Here is a 20310-nt window from a genome sequence, read left to right as displayed (position 1 = left end):
TCTTACAGGACGATGGTGTTGCGTAGTAATGGGAAGTCTGATTCTTTTCCGCGAACCAGTTCTTTTGGACATTTCATTTCAATGAACCGGTTAAGAAAAACACTCCATCGATTCTTTTACGTCCTAATGTAATGACGTCATTCGCGATGACATAATGCGTCAAGTCTATCGTCCCGGACGGCTGGGATGAAAACGCAGTCAACCCACATTCAAATATATAAATCAGTAATCAATTTATGTCAGTTAAAACAGCATCATCATGTGGTCTGACACGTTTCTTACGTTCACATTTGCAACAAAAGCACACAAATCCAGGCAAATGGATTTGCAAACTATGATTTAAGTCTTAAAGAGAATAAATTAATCTTTATCCGCGTTTTACAGAAACTATATGATCCATGCATAATCCAGTTCTCCATTTGTTTTTAAATAAACTTGCGTTTCGCCAGACTTTTAGGCTTCAGTTCACGTGCGCTAGCATTAGCACAGGATCAGTTGTCCACACTGTTCAGCAGCTTCTCTGTGAATCACACTTGCCCAGTCTTATCTGTTCTCAGATCGGACGTCAAATCTCGGTTCAGTGCACTGGTAATCCAAAAGCTGTGGCAACCGGTTTTTGACTCGAGAATGAGAACCGCTCTAGCAGTGGCATGCACGTAAACGGCGCTGCAGATCGGCGTACATACAGTGAGAAGGCAGTTATTAAATTAAAACATATTTCTAATGTAGTTTATGGGATTAGACCACTGATGTTCAGTAAATATGCGTCTTATTCGCATACGCAGTATCATCGGCTCATGCCGGCTCAGTGTACTGGTGATCTGAAAGGGCAACTGGTTCTTGACTCAAGTATAAACTGCTCGTGCTCTTCGGATCTACCTTCACACCAGATCCCTTCTGTATTGGATTACCTGAATAATAAAATAGTATATGCGAGTCAGATGGACTGTCAAACAAGCCAGAAAATGAGTCATTTAAGTAGTTTTTGATTAAGTGCTTAGTGGAGACGCAAACTGTTTTAGAACGATTCAGTCCAGTTTGGTGAACTGGATCGACCGGTTAACTGAAAAGAACCGGTTCAAGGGACATCAGTATGCTTCTTTGCCGAATGAGATAACGTGTTCATGAAACACGCTCTGTAGAGTTTGTCTGTTAAGGATACTGTAGAAACAATGTCACATTCCACGCAAGGGGCCCGGTGGTGTATGTAGATAGAAATAACTCATTCTAAGGTAATTAAAACATAACCGTTCTTTATTTAAGGTCTTAATACACTTCAGAAGACATAGTTGAGTATATTATACCTCATTTCTGTCAATGGATCCTCCAAATGATATTTGACCTTAAATGATATTTATGAATTGAATATATACTCAAATCTAGTCTCTGAAAGCAAGATATTTCTGGTTTTAGACTTTTCTATTTTGTTTTAGTTTCAGGATCGATTCTAAGCACTCTGTGAAACTATTTAATTCTTTGAATAATAAATGCTAAACTCTGGCCACTTTTAGTACTATAGCCAAACATGTAGTGGTATTGAGAATTAAGTTGAAATCGACATTTTTGTTGTGCGGACAAGAGGTTACCAAGAATGAGTGGGTAGTGCCGGAATGAAAAACCCTGTGGACACAGTAGTCTTTAAAAAGAGGACAGGGAGCATATAGTAGAGATAAGAGAAAACCGCGTTTCCCAGGAGGCCGCTATCTCCAGCAGTCAGCCAACTGGTTAGAATAGGTCATTCAGTATATTCAGACACACATGCTGACAAAGGCAAATACAAACACACAGCAAACAGAGTTCAAACAAACCCAGTCTGTCACATACATTTCCCTAGTCGCACACAAACAAGCCTTTCAATGTTCGTTCAAGCTTCAGACTTCAATGGAACTTTTTTCCTGTCAGTCTCGCCCCTCGGTTCACATACAATATAGCTTCCACAGATGAAGGCCGTGCCTCAATTTACAGAGCCACAATGGCTGTCTGCTGATATAGAGAGACCTCAAATGAGATTCACAGCTGTCTTTTCCCCATTTCTTGAGAGAAGGTTTCACAATAGGAGAATCCAGCACGAGACGGGCCATTCACATATATGATTATAGATAGGCTTCAAGCGACAATGGGTCAAAGACACGGATTCTAGGTGTCAGAGAAGGTGAGAAGGTCTTCATAAATCTTCTTTTATAAAGAGAAAATTACTCAAACGCCTGAGAAGAATGGGACTGAGAGAAATCAGTCTGGGAAGTATTGATTTGTAGTTTGGTTCCCAGACGTGTAGAGATGTATAATTTATGGAGCTAGCTTGGGAATGCTGTGTGATATTGAAATAATTTTGAAAATGTTTCAGCGGGCTTCAGATTTGGTTTACAATGTGGCCAGTGGAGATGTTTGTGTGTTTGGTCCAGTTGTATATCGTCAAACTTATCAGGACTTCTTAATTTGTTGGTACACAATATAACACATCACCGAGTGCTTCATTGGTTTAATATAACAGCTGCTATGACACAAATTTGTATTACATGTTTTGCGTCATTGTGTGTTTTTTTTAAAACCTACTGCAGTCGTTTAATGAATCGCTTTTGAACATTTATATTTCTTTCTCTAGCAGATCGGCAGACGTGTCCACCAGAGAAGTTCGATTGTGGTGTCTCAACAAGCAAGTGTGTGTCGATGTCATGGCGCTGTGATGGCGAAAGGGACTGTGAAAATGGAGCGGATGAGGAGCAGTGTGCCGCAGGTAAGCCAAGGGAGAGAGAAAATAGCTAAAAATAGGCGCTGTCTGGATAATACATAGTCAAGGTTCAGTGCTGTATCTGGTTGGGTTCTGTGTATGTGTGTGTTTTAAAGCACATGATGTAACACAGAGATGTTTGATGTTACCTTAGTTGACATTCCTTTCATCATTTTCTCTTGATGTGCAAAATCAGGACCATTGTCAGGGGGAGAAACAAACAGGAATGTTGTCCTGGGGTCTGTGTGGTTATGGAAGACCATCTTTGTCCCCACGAGTATCTGTGTAGCGTATATATTATAAAATGCACTTGGTCTTGAAAAATGTGACGGATTTAGTTTTTATATAACCCATAGTTGATTTTTGCATTGATAGATGTTTTTGTTTATTATAACCCATAGTTGATTTTTGCATTGATAGATGTTTTTGTTTATTATAAACCATAGTTGATTCTTGCATGGATAGATGGGTTTGTGTGTGTGACCGTTGTAAATTTTGCAAAATGGTGACAACATTCTTCCAAATGAAAATTTTGTTTTATTATCATTTAAATGCAGACAATTGAAACGGGACAATCTGGTCAAAATATTAATAAAATATTCAATGTTTGCAGATCTTGAATTCTTAAACAACTTTATTTTATGATCAGTTCAAAGCTAAAATATGATGGCACAAGCCTGACTTTTTTTTACACGTCTTTGAAACATCTTTGCGTCTTTCACATTGCTGTTGGGTAACTTTGACATTCCTGAGGTTTGAATTGAACAGACACTGGACTGTAATGAAATTATTAAAGGCAAAACTCGAATTGTCCCTTTTTTTCGTGGATGTAAATTGTATTGTATTTCTGTTAATTCTGCACAAGCTTATTTCTCTTCTCTCTTTTGCTCTCTCTCTCTCACACGCACACACCCATACACTATTCTGGCTGCCAAAGGCAGACATTCAATTTGCTATAAAATTATAAACTCGTATTGATTTTACTTTACTCTTTGACATGCAACCTATAGAAGCATTGATTCCTTATGGAAGGATTATGTATCATTCATTTGGCCTTTTTAAAGCCTTTCAGAATCTTTTTTCTCATAACAAACACCTGATGTACTGCCGAAGGGGTCAGCGATGAAAGACATGATGCAAACTCAGCATTCTAAACTGTTTCAAGTGTGTAAATCTAAAGCAAAGCAGTCTGTGAATTCGCCAGGCCACCACAGGCTCACCACCACAGAGTCGCGCCATATTTATTTAAAATCAAATCCAGGAGTTGTAATATACTTTCACATCGTTTTGGTGTACCTGCATTTGATATTGCTTTGGTGTAGTTACTTTTCTCACAGTCTATAGAAATTGACCATATGTCAGAACTGTATTCAGTATTTATCACCCAAACACAAGTTAAATCTCTTGCACTTGTATGAACTTCTTTCTATAGTTAATCAGTTTTATTGAACCACAAACCACATCCTTTCGAATTTAGCTCGGGCTTTTATCATTTTCCATTTTCTAACTATTTACGCTATGATTAGCACTATGACAGCGTTTGTTTATCTCAGAGGATTTTTAGCTGAGATTTGTATGTCCTGTGTATTGACAGAAATATTTCACTGCACTCCTGATTATAATTGATTTTCTGCCCTTTGATGTTTCAACTTGTGAGTTATATCATTTTTCTATGGAATTGTAATAATATGCGGGACCACTCTTTTTGATTTATAATTGAAGATGTGAAAGCATGGCTTGTGAATACAAATGACTGTAGAATCAGGTTAGCTCAAAATCACTGTTGTCATTTTTAAATCAGTCACATGTACTGTAAAATAATGTTAAATAAATGAATGGAATTTGTGATCTAGCCAAAGTCAACATGCATACACACCACTTTGTTTAGTCTATTTAAATTTGTTTATATTAAAGTGCAAAACGGTATTCAGCCTTTCAGAATATTGTAAAGACTATAGATTTCTATGAAGCAAAACAATGACTTAGTACTTCTTACATTCTTATAAATGTTTTTAAATGAGCACAAATCTCAATAGCAGTGCCAATTTACATCATTAAGTCAAAAGATGAACTCTTGGTATCAGCCAGGTACGTATTCGTACCAAACCGCATCGAGCTGTCACAGGGAACGTTCCAAATGAAGTCGTGATTCCTACGCTCTACTGCCTTCGAAGAAACTTTTCAAAAATGCAAAAGAAAAACCGTTTTTTCATCATGTATACGTGGCCTAAAACAGCGACATCTGCTGACGGACACAATGCTTCGTTTTCTCGGGAACATGCCAGCTGAAGATAATGAGTTTCCATGTTCACCCTAAAATTTGAAATTGTTCAGACTTTGTTAGGCTTGTTGGAGGAACATGGTTGGTCTTACGACATTTTTATGCAGAGTGATTCATTTTACTTAGTTGCAACTCAGAAACGCCCATTGTGCTCTATGAAATTAGCTTGATCGATTAAATGAGCTCCTCCCTCTGCAATCTGATTTGTAGTCGTTACATTGCTCATTAGCACAAAGTTTAAAGGTGTTTAACTTCTTGCTGCATCAACAGCTCTTGTTGAAAATGCATGACTGGCTGCTTTGAGTGCCAGCCTGAATACACCGATATGGGTTATCTGTCTTTCTTTTCAGACATGAACGACAAAGGTACCAACTCAAAAACACATTTCCCTATCAGCTCATTCAGTGTCTGTTGAAGGCCCAAGTGTTTATGTTTTATGTTATACTATAATTGGAGCTTAATTAGCACAGTGTGTTTTGTGACTCGCTGTGGGTAATATTACCCTTGAGATCAATGACTCTTCATCTTGTTCAGCCTCCACCTCTGTCTCTCATTGTACATCCATAGCAATTAATGTACTGCATAGACACCCACCTGAATCCTGCAAACCCATCAGAAACTAATTAGGGGAATACTAAAACACACAAAACAATAAAAAAGAGATTAAAATGCAAAATGTGTGAAACTTGAGGCAAGATGAGTCTACTCGCATAATAAACATTTGCATTGAAATGTTACCATTAGGAGAATTTAAAGTATTAGCTCACCCACAAGAGAGAATTATGTCATCATTTACTCATTTGCATAATTTACCCCTTTTGTGTTTCAAATCCGCTCGACTTTTTTAGTTGCCTTATCTTTTCGTTTATACAACTTTTATGACACTTGCGGTATATGTTTTGTGTCCTTTGTGAAGTTTGAAAGCACTGTATTTAATAAAATTATTTGTTTATTAAAAGTCAGTGTGGCGGTTAAATAAAGCAAGTATTTGCGTTTTGTGGGACTAAATATTTCTTTAATACCTTATAGTGTACAACGAGACGATGGGAATTTTTACCATAACATGAATGTGATGATACACTTGGCTCACTGAGGGTCAAAGCATAGTCACATTCATATACTGTAGCCTCAAGCGCTGAAACGCAAGCATGTTTACTATGCTGAGTGCAGTGAACTCTTTCTCTGTGTAACTAGCTTGGCCACAAACCAGACCCTTTTCAATCAATTAAGATTGAATGGAAATTGCAGTCAAGCACTGAGGCGAGTAATGTCGATCATCGCCTTGAGATGACTGCAAGATGATCGGATAAGAGAACCGATGGATGTTTGTGGCAGTCCGTGCTTAGTGTGGGTGGATTTGAAGTGCACAGATACGGATAAAAAAACAAAAAACTAAGAAATACATTAGACGCTGAAATAAATGTGCTTGCACGCTGAAACCGATGTTTCATAGATGTGAAAGAGGTTGCATGTGGGAGTATGTGTGTGCACAGTTGGAGGTGTCTTACCTATGCTGTTCTTGGTAAAACTAGAAGAAACGTGTACTTTGTGTAGTTAACAAAATAGTGTGGGTGCAAAACTGGTGTGTATTATGTAGAATAGTGTGGGTGGGTGTAATAAGTTTTGACTCTAGTTACTATGTGTTCAAAAGCCTAGTGAGCTGCTTATACAGTGGGGGAAATAATTATTTGATCCCCTGCTTATTTTGTAGGTTTGCCTGCTTACAAAGAAATGAAGGGTCTATCATGTTTATGGTATGTTTATTTTAACTGATAGAGACAGAATATAAATGTATATAAGGTTAGAAATGTATTTGCATATCATTCAGTGAAATAATTATTTGATCCCCTACCAAGCAGCATGAGTTATGTGCCTAAATGGACCACAGATTTGTCCTGTCACTTTAAGAAAGTACTGCTAAGTCAGCTTGTGTTTATAAAAGATGCCTGCCAACAGAATCTGTTTCTTCCATTTCAACCTCTCCTCCACCATGTTCAAGATCAAATAGGTTTCACACCATGTTCAAGACCAAATAGGTTTCAAAGAATGTAAGAGACAAGATTGTAGAACTGCACAACCTTGAATAGGCTACAGACAGAAGCTTGGTAAGAAGGAGACAACTGTTGGTGCGATTCTTTGGAAATAGAGAAAGTGCTGAGACCAAAACTGACTCCTTTTTTTGGAGGGAGAGAAATGCTTACTCTGACCCCAAGAACACCATCCCTATAGAGAAGCACAGTGTTGGAAACATTATGCTTTAGGGCTTTTTCTCTGCTCGGGTACAGGATGACTTCACCGCATTGAGTGGCTGCCGATAGAGCTCTGAGACAGGATTGTATCAAGACAGAGATCTGGGGAAGACTTCTGAAAGAGGTTTGGAATCACCAGATCTCTTACTTTAGCTGACCTCCTGTCCAAACTGAGCCATCGATGGAGAAGGGTCTTGGTTTGAGCAAATCTTTCAAACTGTCAGAAACTGTATTCTGAAATATATATCTTATTATATTGTAAACACATGATTATCACAGTATCATTTGCTTTTTGATAATGATTTTTGGTATTTGCACCCATGTAGTGTCAGGCGGTATGCTGAACTTCTATCCCCTGAGAATAGCCTGATATTTCTCTTTCATCTCTGCTGCCATTTGCTTATCCGCCCGGAGGTAATACTTCAACCACGGCGAACATATAGCTTTACTTCACATGTGAAAATGTCGCTCCTCTCGCCGTAAACAGCTGCGGGCTCGGTGCAGAGAGTCTTGTCCAGAGTTGCGCTTTACAAATAAATTTGTTGCACTGAGGGGTAATCTTTTTCTCTTATAGTAGTTCAGACCATTTTCAATTGCTGTCTGTCAATCATTGCTAAACTGTACCAGTGCTTCACATTAACAAGATTTTTGTGCTGTCAAATCGCATCCAGTAAAGAGGTCCCCAATGAAGTTTTTGGAGAATAAAATGTCAAATATTTTTGAAATAATGTTATATTGTCATTCAGTGTATCTCAATATTAATGTACATTCAAACCTAAGATAGTGGCAAATGTAAAATAAAAAAATTTAAATGTAAAATTACAAATAATTGGCATGTGGGGTGAAAATAATAAGTCGTTTAGTCTTGAATTAAAATAGATTTTAATAGATTTTTGTAGTAAATATGCCTGACAAGATTGTTACACTGAATGACATTTTAGTGGGCGTCTTCTGTAAATCAGGGGAAATCTATGATATTTATTTTTTTACAACAATTTAAGGCAGTATGACACTTATTATTTTTAGGGTTAAACCCCTTTTTGTCTTTGACATGTATGTGTTAGTAATTCACAGAATCAAACAAAAATGATAATTCTGCCTAAACAAAAAACATGGTAAATTGAAAATAATTTTTAAATGGTCTCTTTATTTTAAACACGGCTGTAAAAACATGCAACCACCCTTTGGTGAAGCTTGCTCGCTCTCATTGGCAATTGCGGGTATCCTGTTGGAGCTTACTCTGTGAAGGGCTGCCCTCAACTGACTTCCTGTCCTCTTCAATGTCTCTTTTCGCAATTTCTTCCTGTCCCAATGTGGTACCCTCGGGCTTAGTTGTCAGCACAGGGGAAGAGTTTTGAGAGAAGGGACATCCCCAAAGCACCACAGTGTTTAGTTGCCTCAGTATGTTTGTGGCAATCCATCCTCTCTCAGCTGAGTGTATCGGGGATACAGTATCTCTCTCCCTGGAGGAGAGAATTCTGTCTAATGTTAGGTACTGTAATATTACAGCTGATGGAGCAGAGAATTGAATGCACCATTAACTCTGAGCTGACTGTGCCACAGGGCATTTGCTGAATGTAGCATGAGCCTCAATGCTGAAGTTGCCTCAGGTGTTTTGTTCTTATAGATGTGGGGGGATCATTGAAATTGTGTGTAATATTTGGTGTGTAAGAATGGTGAGAAAGTGTCCTTTACAATGGATGGAGAGAAGAGTATACTTTTTTGATTTGGGTGGACAAATTGTGCTGTCAATCATTCTTAGGCTAATTTGTTAACATTTAAAAGGGCTTTTGAAGAGAGAGTTTTTTTTATTTACAAAAATCGTCCTTTACTATTTTATGATTATTTTCGTTCAGTTCCTCTATATATTTTTCTGCTTTGTGTTGTTTGCTTGTACAGTATCCTTCAAGGTCATGTGGATCTTTCTAATGTAAAGGCTTATCTACTACCCGTCTGTTGTTGGATTAGGAAGCGAGTAGTTGATATTGGTCAGTTGGATTGAGTTGACCTGCATTGAGCTTTTCCTTACCCCTCTTTTAAAATCCATTCAGTATTGTCCTTGACCTTTATAGGAGATACCATCATAGTCCACACAGCAGAGATATATCAGCAGCCATTGAATGACAAAAGACTCTCTATCTCAGACATGCATGTGTACCCACATTCCTTTGGTCAAATTAGATAATTTAGCACATCTAAAATGTCCTTTTATACTTTTTCAATGCTTTTGTGTGGTCCAGAACCTATAGCCCAAGCCAATGCCCATTGACTAGCCATGCTGGTTGTCTTTGACCATCTGTTGTGATGACCAGATACTGTATATACTGTACATGCTTGAAGTAGATATATCATATTTTGAAGAGTATGGGGTCTTTTTCCATACAAAATGTATAATGTAGTGTTATGACTGTAGCTATTGTTACATTTCTTTTAAATAGGAATTATTAGAATTATGTTGTGTAGTCAGTAGTGTATTTTGGTTGGTTGATATGTCATTTCAAGGTAGTTGCTTGGGTGTTTCCGGGTGGTTGCTATCTGTCCCAAATCCCCTCTCTCTTCACAGTTTTTATGGTATTCTCATCACTAGATATAACTCGGGGTTCTCCTTCAATTTTTTATACTCATTTATCTGACAAGTGGAAATCAAGCATCCTTGATTGCACACTTCATCTTAACAAGCTATGTTATTTGAGGTGTCATGTATGTTTGAGTTAGAAGACAAAGTGTAATATGTGGGAATAAGAATTCCAGCAGACTCTTAATTATGAGCAATGCTAGCGTTGATGCTTGCTGTAGTTTAGAGTTTGGTATATTAAATGATTTGCTGTCAGTGCATCTCAACTGAAAGTCTTCAGAATTTGATTCCAGTTGAAATAGGACTGGACTGTCTGTGTGAACTGGCAGATATTATATAGTTTCTACTTATTTGTGTTCGGTTGAACTTTGAGAGCATGTTCTTTTAGGCCCTGCATCCCAGGGTAAGACCCTTTTCATTTCCAGCGTTGCTCCTTCTGTCCCTCAAGAGAAGAGCAGGGTCAGCCAATCCAATATCCCCCTGCTTAAAGCAAACATAACCCACTGTACCTTCCTGTGGAAGTGTACACACCAGCAAGATTAAATATTTAGCATCATCTATTAAAAACAAGCAACATTTCATGCCGGACGTAACCTTGTGTGTGTAGTTTTATGACATCTACATGAATTAGATGATTAATTTTCAACCCTCAAATTTGTCAGAAGATAACAAGCCTGTTTCCAGTCGAATAATGTTAAGCCACTCTTTCTCCGTGGCCATCGGAGAAGCTTTAGGTGGCAAACAGTGGGTTGCTTTCCTAATGGCCCTTATTCATTTGTTTATATTAGCCAATTTGACGTTTGTTGGCTAATCAACTTTGCAAAAAATACAATTAGCAACACATCTCATGGGCCATTATTGTAACTGATGTCAAAAGCACTATGCGTGGGTGGCATTAATATGAAATACAATTCAGCCAAAGTGCAATGAGCAACAAGAGTGACCTTTTCTGTGAATGGCACAAGTAGCATTGATTTAAAATCCAGCAATACAGTTTTGATAATGCCAGCTTTCTGATTGTTAAAATGTTTTATGGGCTCAGTTTGCGTATTGACACAAAGTCGCAAGCGGATAATTTCGAATCCCCTCAAAACTTGTTCGCACCTGATTGTGGACACGTAAGCCATTGCAAATCATTTTACAAATCTAGCCATGTAACACTCAATCGAGGTGTAGCTGTTCGGGATGGTTATTTCTGTAGGGTGGGTAACCCCATTAAAGAGCGGACAGCCGTTTACTGCAGTACTCTTAAGCCCGTTTAGTGTCTGCCGCCAATGTGGGGCTGAGCGTGACCCTCCGGTCACCCGCAGCACAGCTGAATCATTGAGGCTGGATTAGCACAGAATAGCCCAGAGCAAGTTTGCCATAAACCTTCAATGATTGCTTTTATTCAGTCAGTTTGCTGTAATCTTACCTCATTGGTTTGGTGTTCTGGCAGGGGTTTAGCAGAACCAAATGTTTAGTCTCTTAAAGTATCCGTGATCCGGAAGTTGCGATCGTGTTTACTTCTGTATTCCGACGAAAACGGAATTTTAAATGAGAAAAAAATAATGGCCGTGGTTTGCTTTTTTCCCTGCGATTTGATTGGATATATAAAAACAGCCGTTGCATTTTGAATTGGAACTGGGAGCAGACTGACAGTTGAAGGGGAGGAGTTAACAGATGCTCCGCCCAAGCCGTCTAATTTACGTCATTTAAGATGGATAGTCACTACTATCTGCATTTTCTGATTTTAACTGAAGATTATAAGGGGAAAAAGAATAATAAACCCACCCTGACAAACTATTTACAATAAACGCTGCAATATTTCAAGGAAAAATAGGAATCGTTATTTTTAATTTCACTTGGACTTTAAAGGGATATTTCGCATATTCCCCATAAATGAAAATTCTGTCATAATTCTTGTCATTTCATACCTTATTGAGTTTCTTTTCCGCAGAACTCACTAGAAGATATTTTAAAGAAAGTTGGTAACTGAACACCACTGATTTCTATCGTATGAACACAAAACCGGTGCAAGTAAACGGGGCCCAGTTAACAACATTTTTCTAAATATCATCTTTTTTGGTTTGTGGACCAAAGAAAGTCATACAGGTTTGCATTGACAAGAGGGTGAGTAAATTATGATTTGGTGAAATGAGTGTTGTTTTAACATGCATGTTGTATATTGATGTTTACAAATTTGATGGTAATAGTTCACCCAAAAAATATATAAATTATATCATAATCTACTCACTCTCTTGTCATTTCAAAACTGAATGATTTTCTTTCTTCTGCAGAACACAAGATTTTCTGAAGAATGTTCATGACCAAACAATTGTGCCACCCATTTACTTCTATTGCAGTCACAAAACCAATGGAAGTCAATGGGTGCCAAAATATTTCGGTTACCATCATTCTTCAAAGTATCTTCTTTTGTTTTCTGCAGAAGAAAGTCATACAGGTTTGAAATGATGAATGAATTTACATGTACTATTCCTTTAAAGCCAAAGTAAGGATTTGGGGGAACAGCTGTAATCATTTGTGGATGGAGCCCTGAAAAAAATCTTCTAAATATAAGTAATCCACTAATCTGAATATCGTGTCGGATCATAAATGCATTACTGTTTAGTCATATGCATACATTTTTTTTATTATTAATTATTGTAGATCTCCTATTTAAGACCCCTGTCTTAAATAAATTAGATTTAATACGTCATGCGGGAATGACATGAATGCATTTAAGAATTTATTTACTCCTCTCTTCCATTTTACAGATGCGAAGGCCTGCCCTGCGAAAGAGTTTCAGTGTCGCAACAGTATGTGCGTGGCTCCCACATTCGTCTGTGACGGGGACGACGATTGCGGTGATGGCAGTGACGAGGAGATGTGCTCTGCGGCCACCGGCAGTACCTGCGGCCCGCACGAGTTTCGATGCAACGACTCTGGGTGCATCCCAACGCTGTGGAGCTGCGACGGGGACCCCGACTGCAAAGATAAATCAGACGAATCCATGGAGCGCTGCAGCCGCAAGACGGAACCCCAGAAGCCCCAGTGCCCCGCCGGGGAGTTCAAATGCAGGAGCGGAGAATGCATTCACCTCAACTGGAAATGCGACGGAGATGCAGACTGCAAGGACAAGTCGGATGAGGCTAACTGTCGTAAGTATACAGGAGTGAATTTGATCTTTGTTGTCTATCTCAAGGGTGTTACCTAAAGTATTTATGAGAAGGGTGCAGCGTTAGTTAATTAATTTAGTAATGTTAACAAATACAATCTTTTAACATTAATAAATGTCAAATTAATTTAGTAATATTTTGCATGCACATACTGTGATGACACTGGAACTCTTTCACCGGCAAGGCTTCAGCATCTAGAGAAACGAATAAACGAGTTTATTAAAATAAAGGGAAATGGATTTTAATTCAAAAGCATTTGGACTTCAGACCGAAGACATTTACATTAAAATGTTTCATAATTCTTTTAAAATTGTGTTTAACAACACCTATTTTCATTAATCTTAAATGTACATTTCTTCAACTTGTGTGTGATAAAAGAAATGTAATGTTGCCCCTGATTTCCTGTTACATATGAAAACTGTCCATTATTGTTTCTTCTAGTTCTCTCAAAATAAATGTATTCAGTTTTCAGGTGTTATGCATAATATTATAAAAGGTCAGCGTATTCAATTTGCTTAAAGTGTTACAGCACAAAGAACTCGAAATCCTCTTAATTTGACTCGGTTTTAGAAAGTGCACTTTAAATAACTCTTCTTTCAGGTGCCAAATGCAACTAAATAAATAAACTATCGCAGCTAAAGACCTAAAGGCAAAACAGTCTATTCAAAATGAAAAGAATGCTTTTATGTAATAGCATTTAGGAATGACTAGATTTAATGAGATTTCCATCGGTTTTAAAATATATAAAAAATGTGATTATTGGAATCAGTCAGTGTGAATGCAAGGAAATGAAAGATTTCAAAGATTTTAGCTTCCACGGGGTTTAAGGAAATGATCATGTGTTTGTTTGAGCACATATAATCCTCAACACACTAAACCTGCTGCTAAAACGTGGATTGTTAATGCAATGCATGTGCACAGATGTGTACAGTTTGTTCCAGCATGTTTTCGTCTGTGGAGATTAAGATGCCTTTTCCATGGGTGTTCTAGGACGAGCATGTGCCCAAGTGTCTTAATGGTTGCTAGGCAACATGTGTGTTTTGGAGTTTGAGAGGGCACACTTGAGTGTGTGCGCGTATATGGGGGGGAGGGTCTGTGGGGTCTTCAGGATTGTGCGATCCCACCCATCATTTGTTTCAGTTCAGCTATAACAAATTAATTTAACCAAACAATATTAATTAATTTCATAAGAGCAATGAATCTGTGGCCTTGCATTAGTGATTTATCTTCACCCATAATTTTGGTGTCGAGCAGCATACTGCTTTTTAAATAGCCAGGAATAGCAATTTAGAAGAAATCTAATATAAATTTTATATTGAAAATAATTTAATTGTAACTAATATTCCCAGATGATGATTTGCTAGTAAAATAGTTAGATAGCATAACTGTTAGGCGATATTTTAGTTAATTCCTTTAATATGAAGTTCAACTTAAAAGTGGTGAACAGTAGTATGGCTCATCTCCAATCAGATCTATCTGTTATATACTGTGTGTTATGTAGTCACTGTTGTTTGCGATGCATGAGTGTGTGTGTTTCATGGTCTTTATCCACCTCATCTATGAAACCAAATGGTTTGTGTATGTGTGTTCCCGTTTGTTCATGTACATCTCCTAAAGTTTGTATTACTTAGCAAACAGAGGCAACGAGAGAGGTGGTTCGAGATAATTTGCTGTGCTGAAATTGATCGCAATGGATGTTCTCCCTCTGCGGTTGCACTAAAGTACACCGTATGAAAGATTAAAGGGATTTAAAAAGATGAATGTGAATAATTAAAATCCTCTCGTTGCCGAGGAGCACTTTTTGCAGTGTTTTGCCCAAGAGTAAGTGACTGATTGTTTTAAGTGTTTTAAAGACTTTTTCCAAGAAACACGTGAAAATATTGTAATTCATAAAGGTTATTTTAGTATGCATACAGTGCATCTGGAAAGTATTCACAGCGCTTTACTTTTTCCACATGTTTCGTGTTATAGCCTTATTCCAAAATGGATTAAATTCATTATTTTCCTCAAAATTCTACAAACAATACCCCATAATGACAATTGGTTTGAAATCTTTGCAAATGTATTAAAAATAAAAAAGCACATGTACATAAGTATTCACAGCCTTTGCCATGACACTCAAAATTGAGCTCAGGTGCATCCTGTTTCCACTGATCTTCCTTGAGATGTTTCTACAACTTGATTGGAGTCCACCGGTGGTAAATTCAGTTGATTGGACATGATTTGGAAAGTTACACACCTGTCTATTTAAGAACCCACAGTTAACAGTGCATGTCAGAGCACAAACCAAGCCATGAAGTCCAAGGAATTGTCTGTAGCCCATGAGACAGGATTGTATCGAGGCACAGATACATTTCTGCAGCATTGAAGGGCCAAATGAGCACAGTGGCCTCCATCATCCGTAAATCGAAGAAGTTTGGAACCATCTAGGATTCCTATAGCTGGCCGTCCGGCCAAACTGAGCGATCGGGGAGAAGGGCCTGTCAGGGAGGTGACCAAGAACCTTTCCACAACCATAAAGACCCTTCTTATTTATTTATTAAACCATAAAATGTTTTGTCGTCATTGTCTGCATTCTTTCCCTGCCTTAGCTTCTGTGCTACTTTCTACTACTCTTGGATCTTGAAAGTGTGATACTAAAGATACTGTAGTTCCTCATTTGTTAGTCTCTATTTGTGGGTCTGCTAAATGATAAAGTTTGCTGCTTAAGTGATTTTTTTTTCATGTTTTAAAGGAGAAATGTGGGATTTTTAGGAGGATCTATTGACAGAAATACAATATAATATACAGAACGATTTCTTCAGAGCAGTATGAGACCTTACGTAATGAATCGTTATGTTTGTATTACCTTAGAATAAGCTATTAATATCTAAATCCGGAGCTGGCCTACATACATTGAATTGGCCTTGTAATGCCGGCATGTTTTCTACAGTAGCCCAACATGGACAAACAGCTCTACAAAGCACGTTTCCTCTCCCTCTACCCTGCAGTACGAAGTCAACCAACTTACTCCTAACTGCTCTCTTGCTGTCAGATCAAACGCCTTTAACAGCGTTGCTCTGCCCTCAAATGTGCTGTGCAATGCAGTTTTTGTACTGTGGTGGCCACCGTCGTGCTTCGAAAGGGGGGGTGGGCGCAGGACTGAGAGAATGGTTGCAGTTCTCAAACTCACAGCTAGTGGCCGATATAAATCCCACTCTAGAACCTTTAAGGCTGTTAAAATATCTTCACTGAAATAAAACAAAAAAACATTTTAGTAAAGTTATTTGTTGAGGGCTACACTTTTAGCAGTTTGTGTGTTCACTTTATTAGAACTTATTACCTTGACATAACTAACACGTTTGTATCTCTCTCATCTAGCTTTGCTGACCTGCCGTCCAGATGAATTCCAGTGCGGCGATGGCTCCTGCATTCACGGCACTAAACAGTGCAACAGAGTGCACGACTGTCCCGATTTCAGTGATGAGGCTGGATGCAACAACAAAAGTAACTTCACTCTTTTCGTCCCTTCATCTCTCTTTGGATGAACCTCTTCATCTCTGCAGACAGCATTTAAAGTGAAATAGGGAGAGATATAAGACAACATCTAATCAGGCTTTCATTAACTTAAAAAAAGTCCAAATAGATGTACTTTTGTATGTTGTTATGCCACACTACAGATGTTCTGCGTTTTGTGTCATAGTTGGTCATTTTTGTAGTTTACATAATTTACATTTGTGAATCTGGCAGATGCCTTTTATTCGTAGCGACTTCCAATACCGTTAAGATGTACGTTTAAGCAGTCTTTGAGTTCTCTTTGTGTTATTGAATGGTCCAAATTCATGAAGTCTTCTTCATTGTGTCTCTATCAGCCACAAAATGCGAAGGTCTGCTGAAGTTCCTGTGTAAAAGCGGCGAATGTATTGAAAGCAGTAAGGTGTGCGACAATATCAAGGATTGCAAGGACTGGTCAGATGAGCCCATGAAGGACTGCGGTGAGCATCTTTACGCAAATGGAGTCATTACATTCTATTCTGCTTTCAATGGCACTGTCGTAAGGGGTTTCTTTCAGACACGTTCACAAATGGACGCGTGTATTAATATCTAGGCACTTAAGCTTGTAGACAGCGTAGGGTTTTTTGGGGCTTTATCAATTGCGACTCACAGATTTTTCTTCTTCTGGTTATGTTTACCTTTGTATCAATATTTAAAGACATAATCCCACAGCAGCTCTTCAGTTTGGTGTTCATTGATGAGATTAGAGCATGTACCTGATGCACAGCAGCCACCGCTGAGCCCAGTGCACACTGGACCGCCTCCGAGTGCACCACAGCTACGCATGCTAAATCACAAGGACTGATGCTAAGGATTAGTCTTCTATCCTTCTAGCTTTGTTATTATGGCCTGGAGTCTCAGAGTTTGTGTAGATGTATGCGTGTTGTTTTTTCAGTGCCATTATCAGGGTTGGGCAACATTCAGCTTGCAATTCTGAATCCTGCTTTTAACTTAGTACAAATGAATTAGTATTAAAGTCAATAGCATATAACCCTGTTCACTATTCAGTTCAAACAAGTTGTCCTCTTTTATTCTGCATTGATTTTCCTATTTTTGTCTGTCGGTCTCTTTCAGCTGTTCCTCAGCATTAGCATCAGCTTTTCTCTTTTCCTCTTTGTGTTTGTTTTTTGTTTCAGTCTAGCTTTTCAGTGTCTAGATGTGTTAGCTTTAAATTGCCCTTCCTTTAAAGCTTTAAAAAAATCAGGGGTACTGAAATATGGTTTTACGCAGTTTCAGAAGTCAAAAAGCTGTATGATTATGAAATTAAATAAGCAATGCATTACTGTGATATACAGTTATACTTCACACCCGTAGCACAAAAGAAGAGGAAGATGGGACAAACTGTTTTTTTTTGTAGAGAAGAAGTCAAAGTGTGATGTCTGTGTATTTCTCTGAAAGTATATCTATCAGAAAGATTGCATCCGCTTCATCACTTTCTCATAAACTCTTGGCACAAACTGATACTCCACTGAGAAATTGAGAAAGAAACGGCTTTCCCTCTCAACTTCTGTCAGGTTGCCATGGGCACTTACCGTCCAATTACCGTGGAGCACGCTGACCCTTGACACCGTCTTACCTTTTTTTTTCGTAGGTCTGAATGAATGTGCCAATAACAATGGCGGCTGCTCTCACATATGTAAGGACCGGAAGATCGGCTATGAGTGTGAATGCCCCATGGGATACAAGCTACTGGACAAGAAGACTTGTGGAGGTAAAGTGTTCTTCAGAAGTTTTAGACCTTTCAGTACAATGAAAGCCTTTATGAAATCAACACGAGAGGTTCAGGGCTTTAAGGCCGACTTTATGCTAGTATACAAAAATGTTTATTTTCTTTCAGAAAACACTACTTTGGTCTTTTCATACAGTCTCTACCAAATCTTTTGTTTCAAATAAAAACACAACAAAGAAAAATTCCTGGTCAAACAAATTCATGGCATCTTAAATATTATTTCAGATATCAGTATCTTATTGCTATGGGACCCCATGTTCAACACATCCTCCAAGGAGTCTACCACTGTACCTACCATTCCATGATATATTTACTGTGTCAACATCTTGACATTAATATTGAGAACTCCCCGATGGTGTTTGCAAGAATCATTTATATTGTCTACAAAAGGTCTCTGTGTATATCTGCCTTGTCGCTAATGCTTTCATGATGGCTGTCTGCAGACATCGACGAATGTGAAAATCCTGATGCCTGCAGTCAAGTATGCATCAACCTCAAAGGAGACTACAAATGTGAATGTTACGAGGGCTATGAGATGGACCCGGGTACCAAGACTTGCAAAGCAGTGGGTAAGACATTCCTTGCTATCCAGCATTGCTTACCAACATGGGCTCTTCAACGTCGTTTAGTTCTTTTACAGTGATTTGCTGTTTTGTATTGCATGATTATAATAATAATAACCAGTACATGTTTTTAGCTGTAAAAGGAAAAAAGCATAGATACTTTGTTTAAGGCGAGTGGACCGGAGAAATCGAATCAGAATTGATTTGATTCGCTCACATTCCTCATGCGAGAGAAAAATAAGCGTGAAACCGTTGCTCCTGCATTGAGGTTTATTTTGCTCACGTCTATTGCTTCAGAAAAACAAAGGAACGGTTGTTCTTACACTGCAAACTTACATTGTACATCATCAACTGTTAGAAAATAACATCATTGATCAAAGTCTGTGAAGCAAAAATAATATTCTCGCATATGCTGTGAATCTGTCAAGTGAAGGATAACGGGAGGTTTGTTTGCTTTATAAAAAGGATGAGCTTGGTGTGGTACGCAGGGCTTTGAATTGGAATCGGAAGCGGTTTTGTGAACCTAATGAAGCTCATCTTTTTGCAAGACTTTATTGCCCTTCCTTTGCCTGACCAGCCTCCGTAAAACTTCAGTACATTTCAAGTGCTCCCGATAGGCTGCGCGACAGCTGGAGGAACCGCTGTCATTAAGTGCAGCGTGTAAAGCTGGCCAACAGAAACCTTTCCCTGGGGACAAAACAGTGAAGTGATTTCTCACTGTTGCTTTCTGCTGTTATTGCATTTAGTACACTTGAATCAGTATTGGTCTGTGGTCATAAATCAGTATTGGTCTTCAATTTTTAAGTATAGAACGTGAAAAGTAAACAATGCACTTATAAAATGCATTAAATGGGTTTTATGTGAGAGCGCATACACTGTGCGATTCTCGTATAAGGTGTCTGAACTCTGATATGCAGTTCTATTGACAGAAATAACAAGTACAAATTTAAACTATGAGTAGCTGGTTGGCATTTTTCAGGCGACTATAGCCAACTATAAATTCTCTTTTGAAGCTAAATGTTTTTAACAATTGATTTTCTTAATATTTCCACCCCGTTTGGAATGCTCGGAAAACCTATTAAATCTTTTTAATAGCTTGACGCATTTGCCACTGGTGTATCTTTCAAAAATGCAAAATAAATAACTCGTCTTTTTTCCAAAGCCCCTTTCATAAGCATATCAGGCCGAGGCACATTACAGATAAGGTTGGGGGGGTGTTTTTGTTTGCGGTGTGCCCAGACTTTAGTTTTCTGGGCATGAAAACCATTTTTCAGACACAATGGTAACTGCAAATATGACCTTTGGGTGCCAGTACGAGATATAATGACTTGTGATATGAATACAGAGTACAGAGAGCGTATGGTCATCCTGTTAGTAAACCAGACCGGCATGTGCAATTTACCTTAAGTTCTGGTTTGTTTTCTTTAAACAGCTGCCAAACTCAACAAATGAGACAATGTATTTTTATATGAGATATTGACTGGATGATAAGC

The 20310-nt window shown here is 38.3% G+C and overlaps 1 protein-coding gene across 3 annotated transcripts in view; it reads left to right on the top strand.

Annotated features, from left to right (window-relative positions):
* Positions 1–20310, top strand: part of lrp8 (low density lipoprotein receptor-related protein 8, apolipoprotein e receptor) — a 126842-nt gene that overhangs the window by 80202 nt on the left and 26330 nt on the right. For all 3 annotated transcript variants that reach the window (XM_079460014.1, XM_079460013.1, XM_079460012.1), the window contains exons 4-9: positions 2603–2734; positions 12590–12973; positions 16352–16477; positions 16843–16965; positions 18117–18236; positions 18698–18823. In XM_079460014.1, the coding sequence (XP_079316140.1) occupies positions 2603–2734; positions 12590–12973; positions 16352–16477; positions 16843–16965; positions 18117–18236; positions 18698–18823 (1011 nt within the window). The remainder of the gene's footprint in view (positions 1–2602; positions 2735–12589; positions 12974–16351; positions 16478–16842; positions 16966–18116; positions 18237–18697; positions 18824–20310) is intronic.

The sequence above is a fragment of the Barbatula barbatula genome (assembly GCF_947034865.1).
Source record: "Barbatula barbatula genome assembly, chromosome: 7".
NCBI lineage: Eukaryota > Metazoa > Chordata > Actinopteri > Cypriniformes > Nemacheilidae > Barbatula > Barbatula barbatula.
The sequence above is the reverse complement of the archived record's forward strand: the minus strand, read 5'-3'. Positions and strand labels throughout refer to the sequence as shown.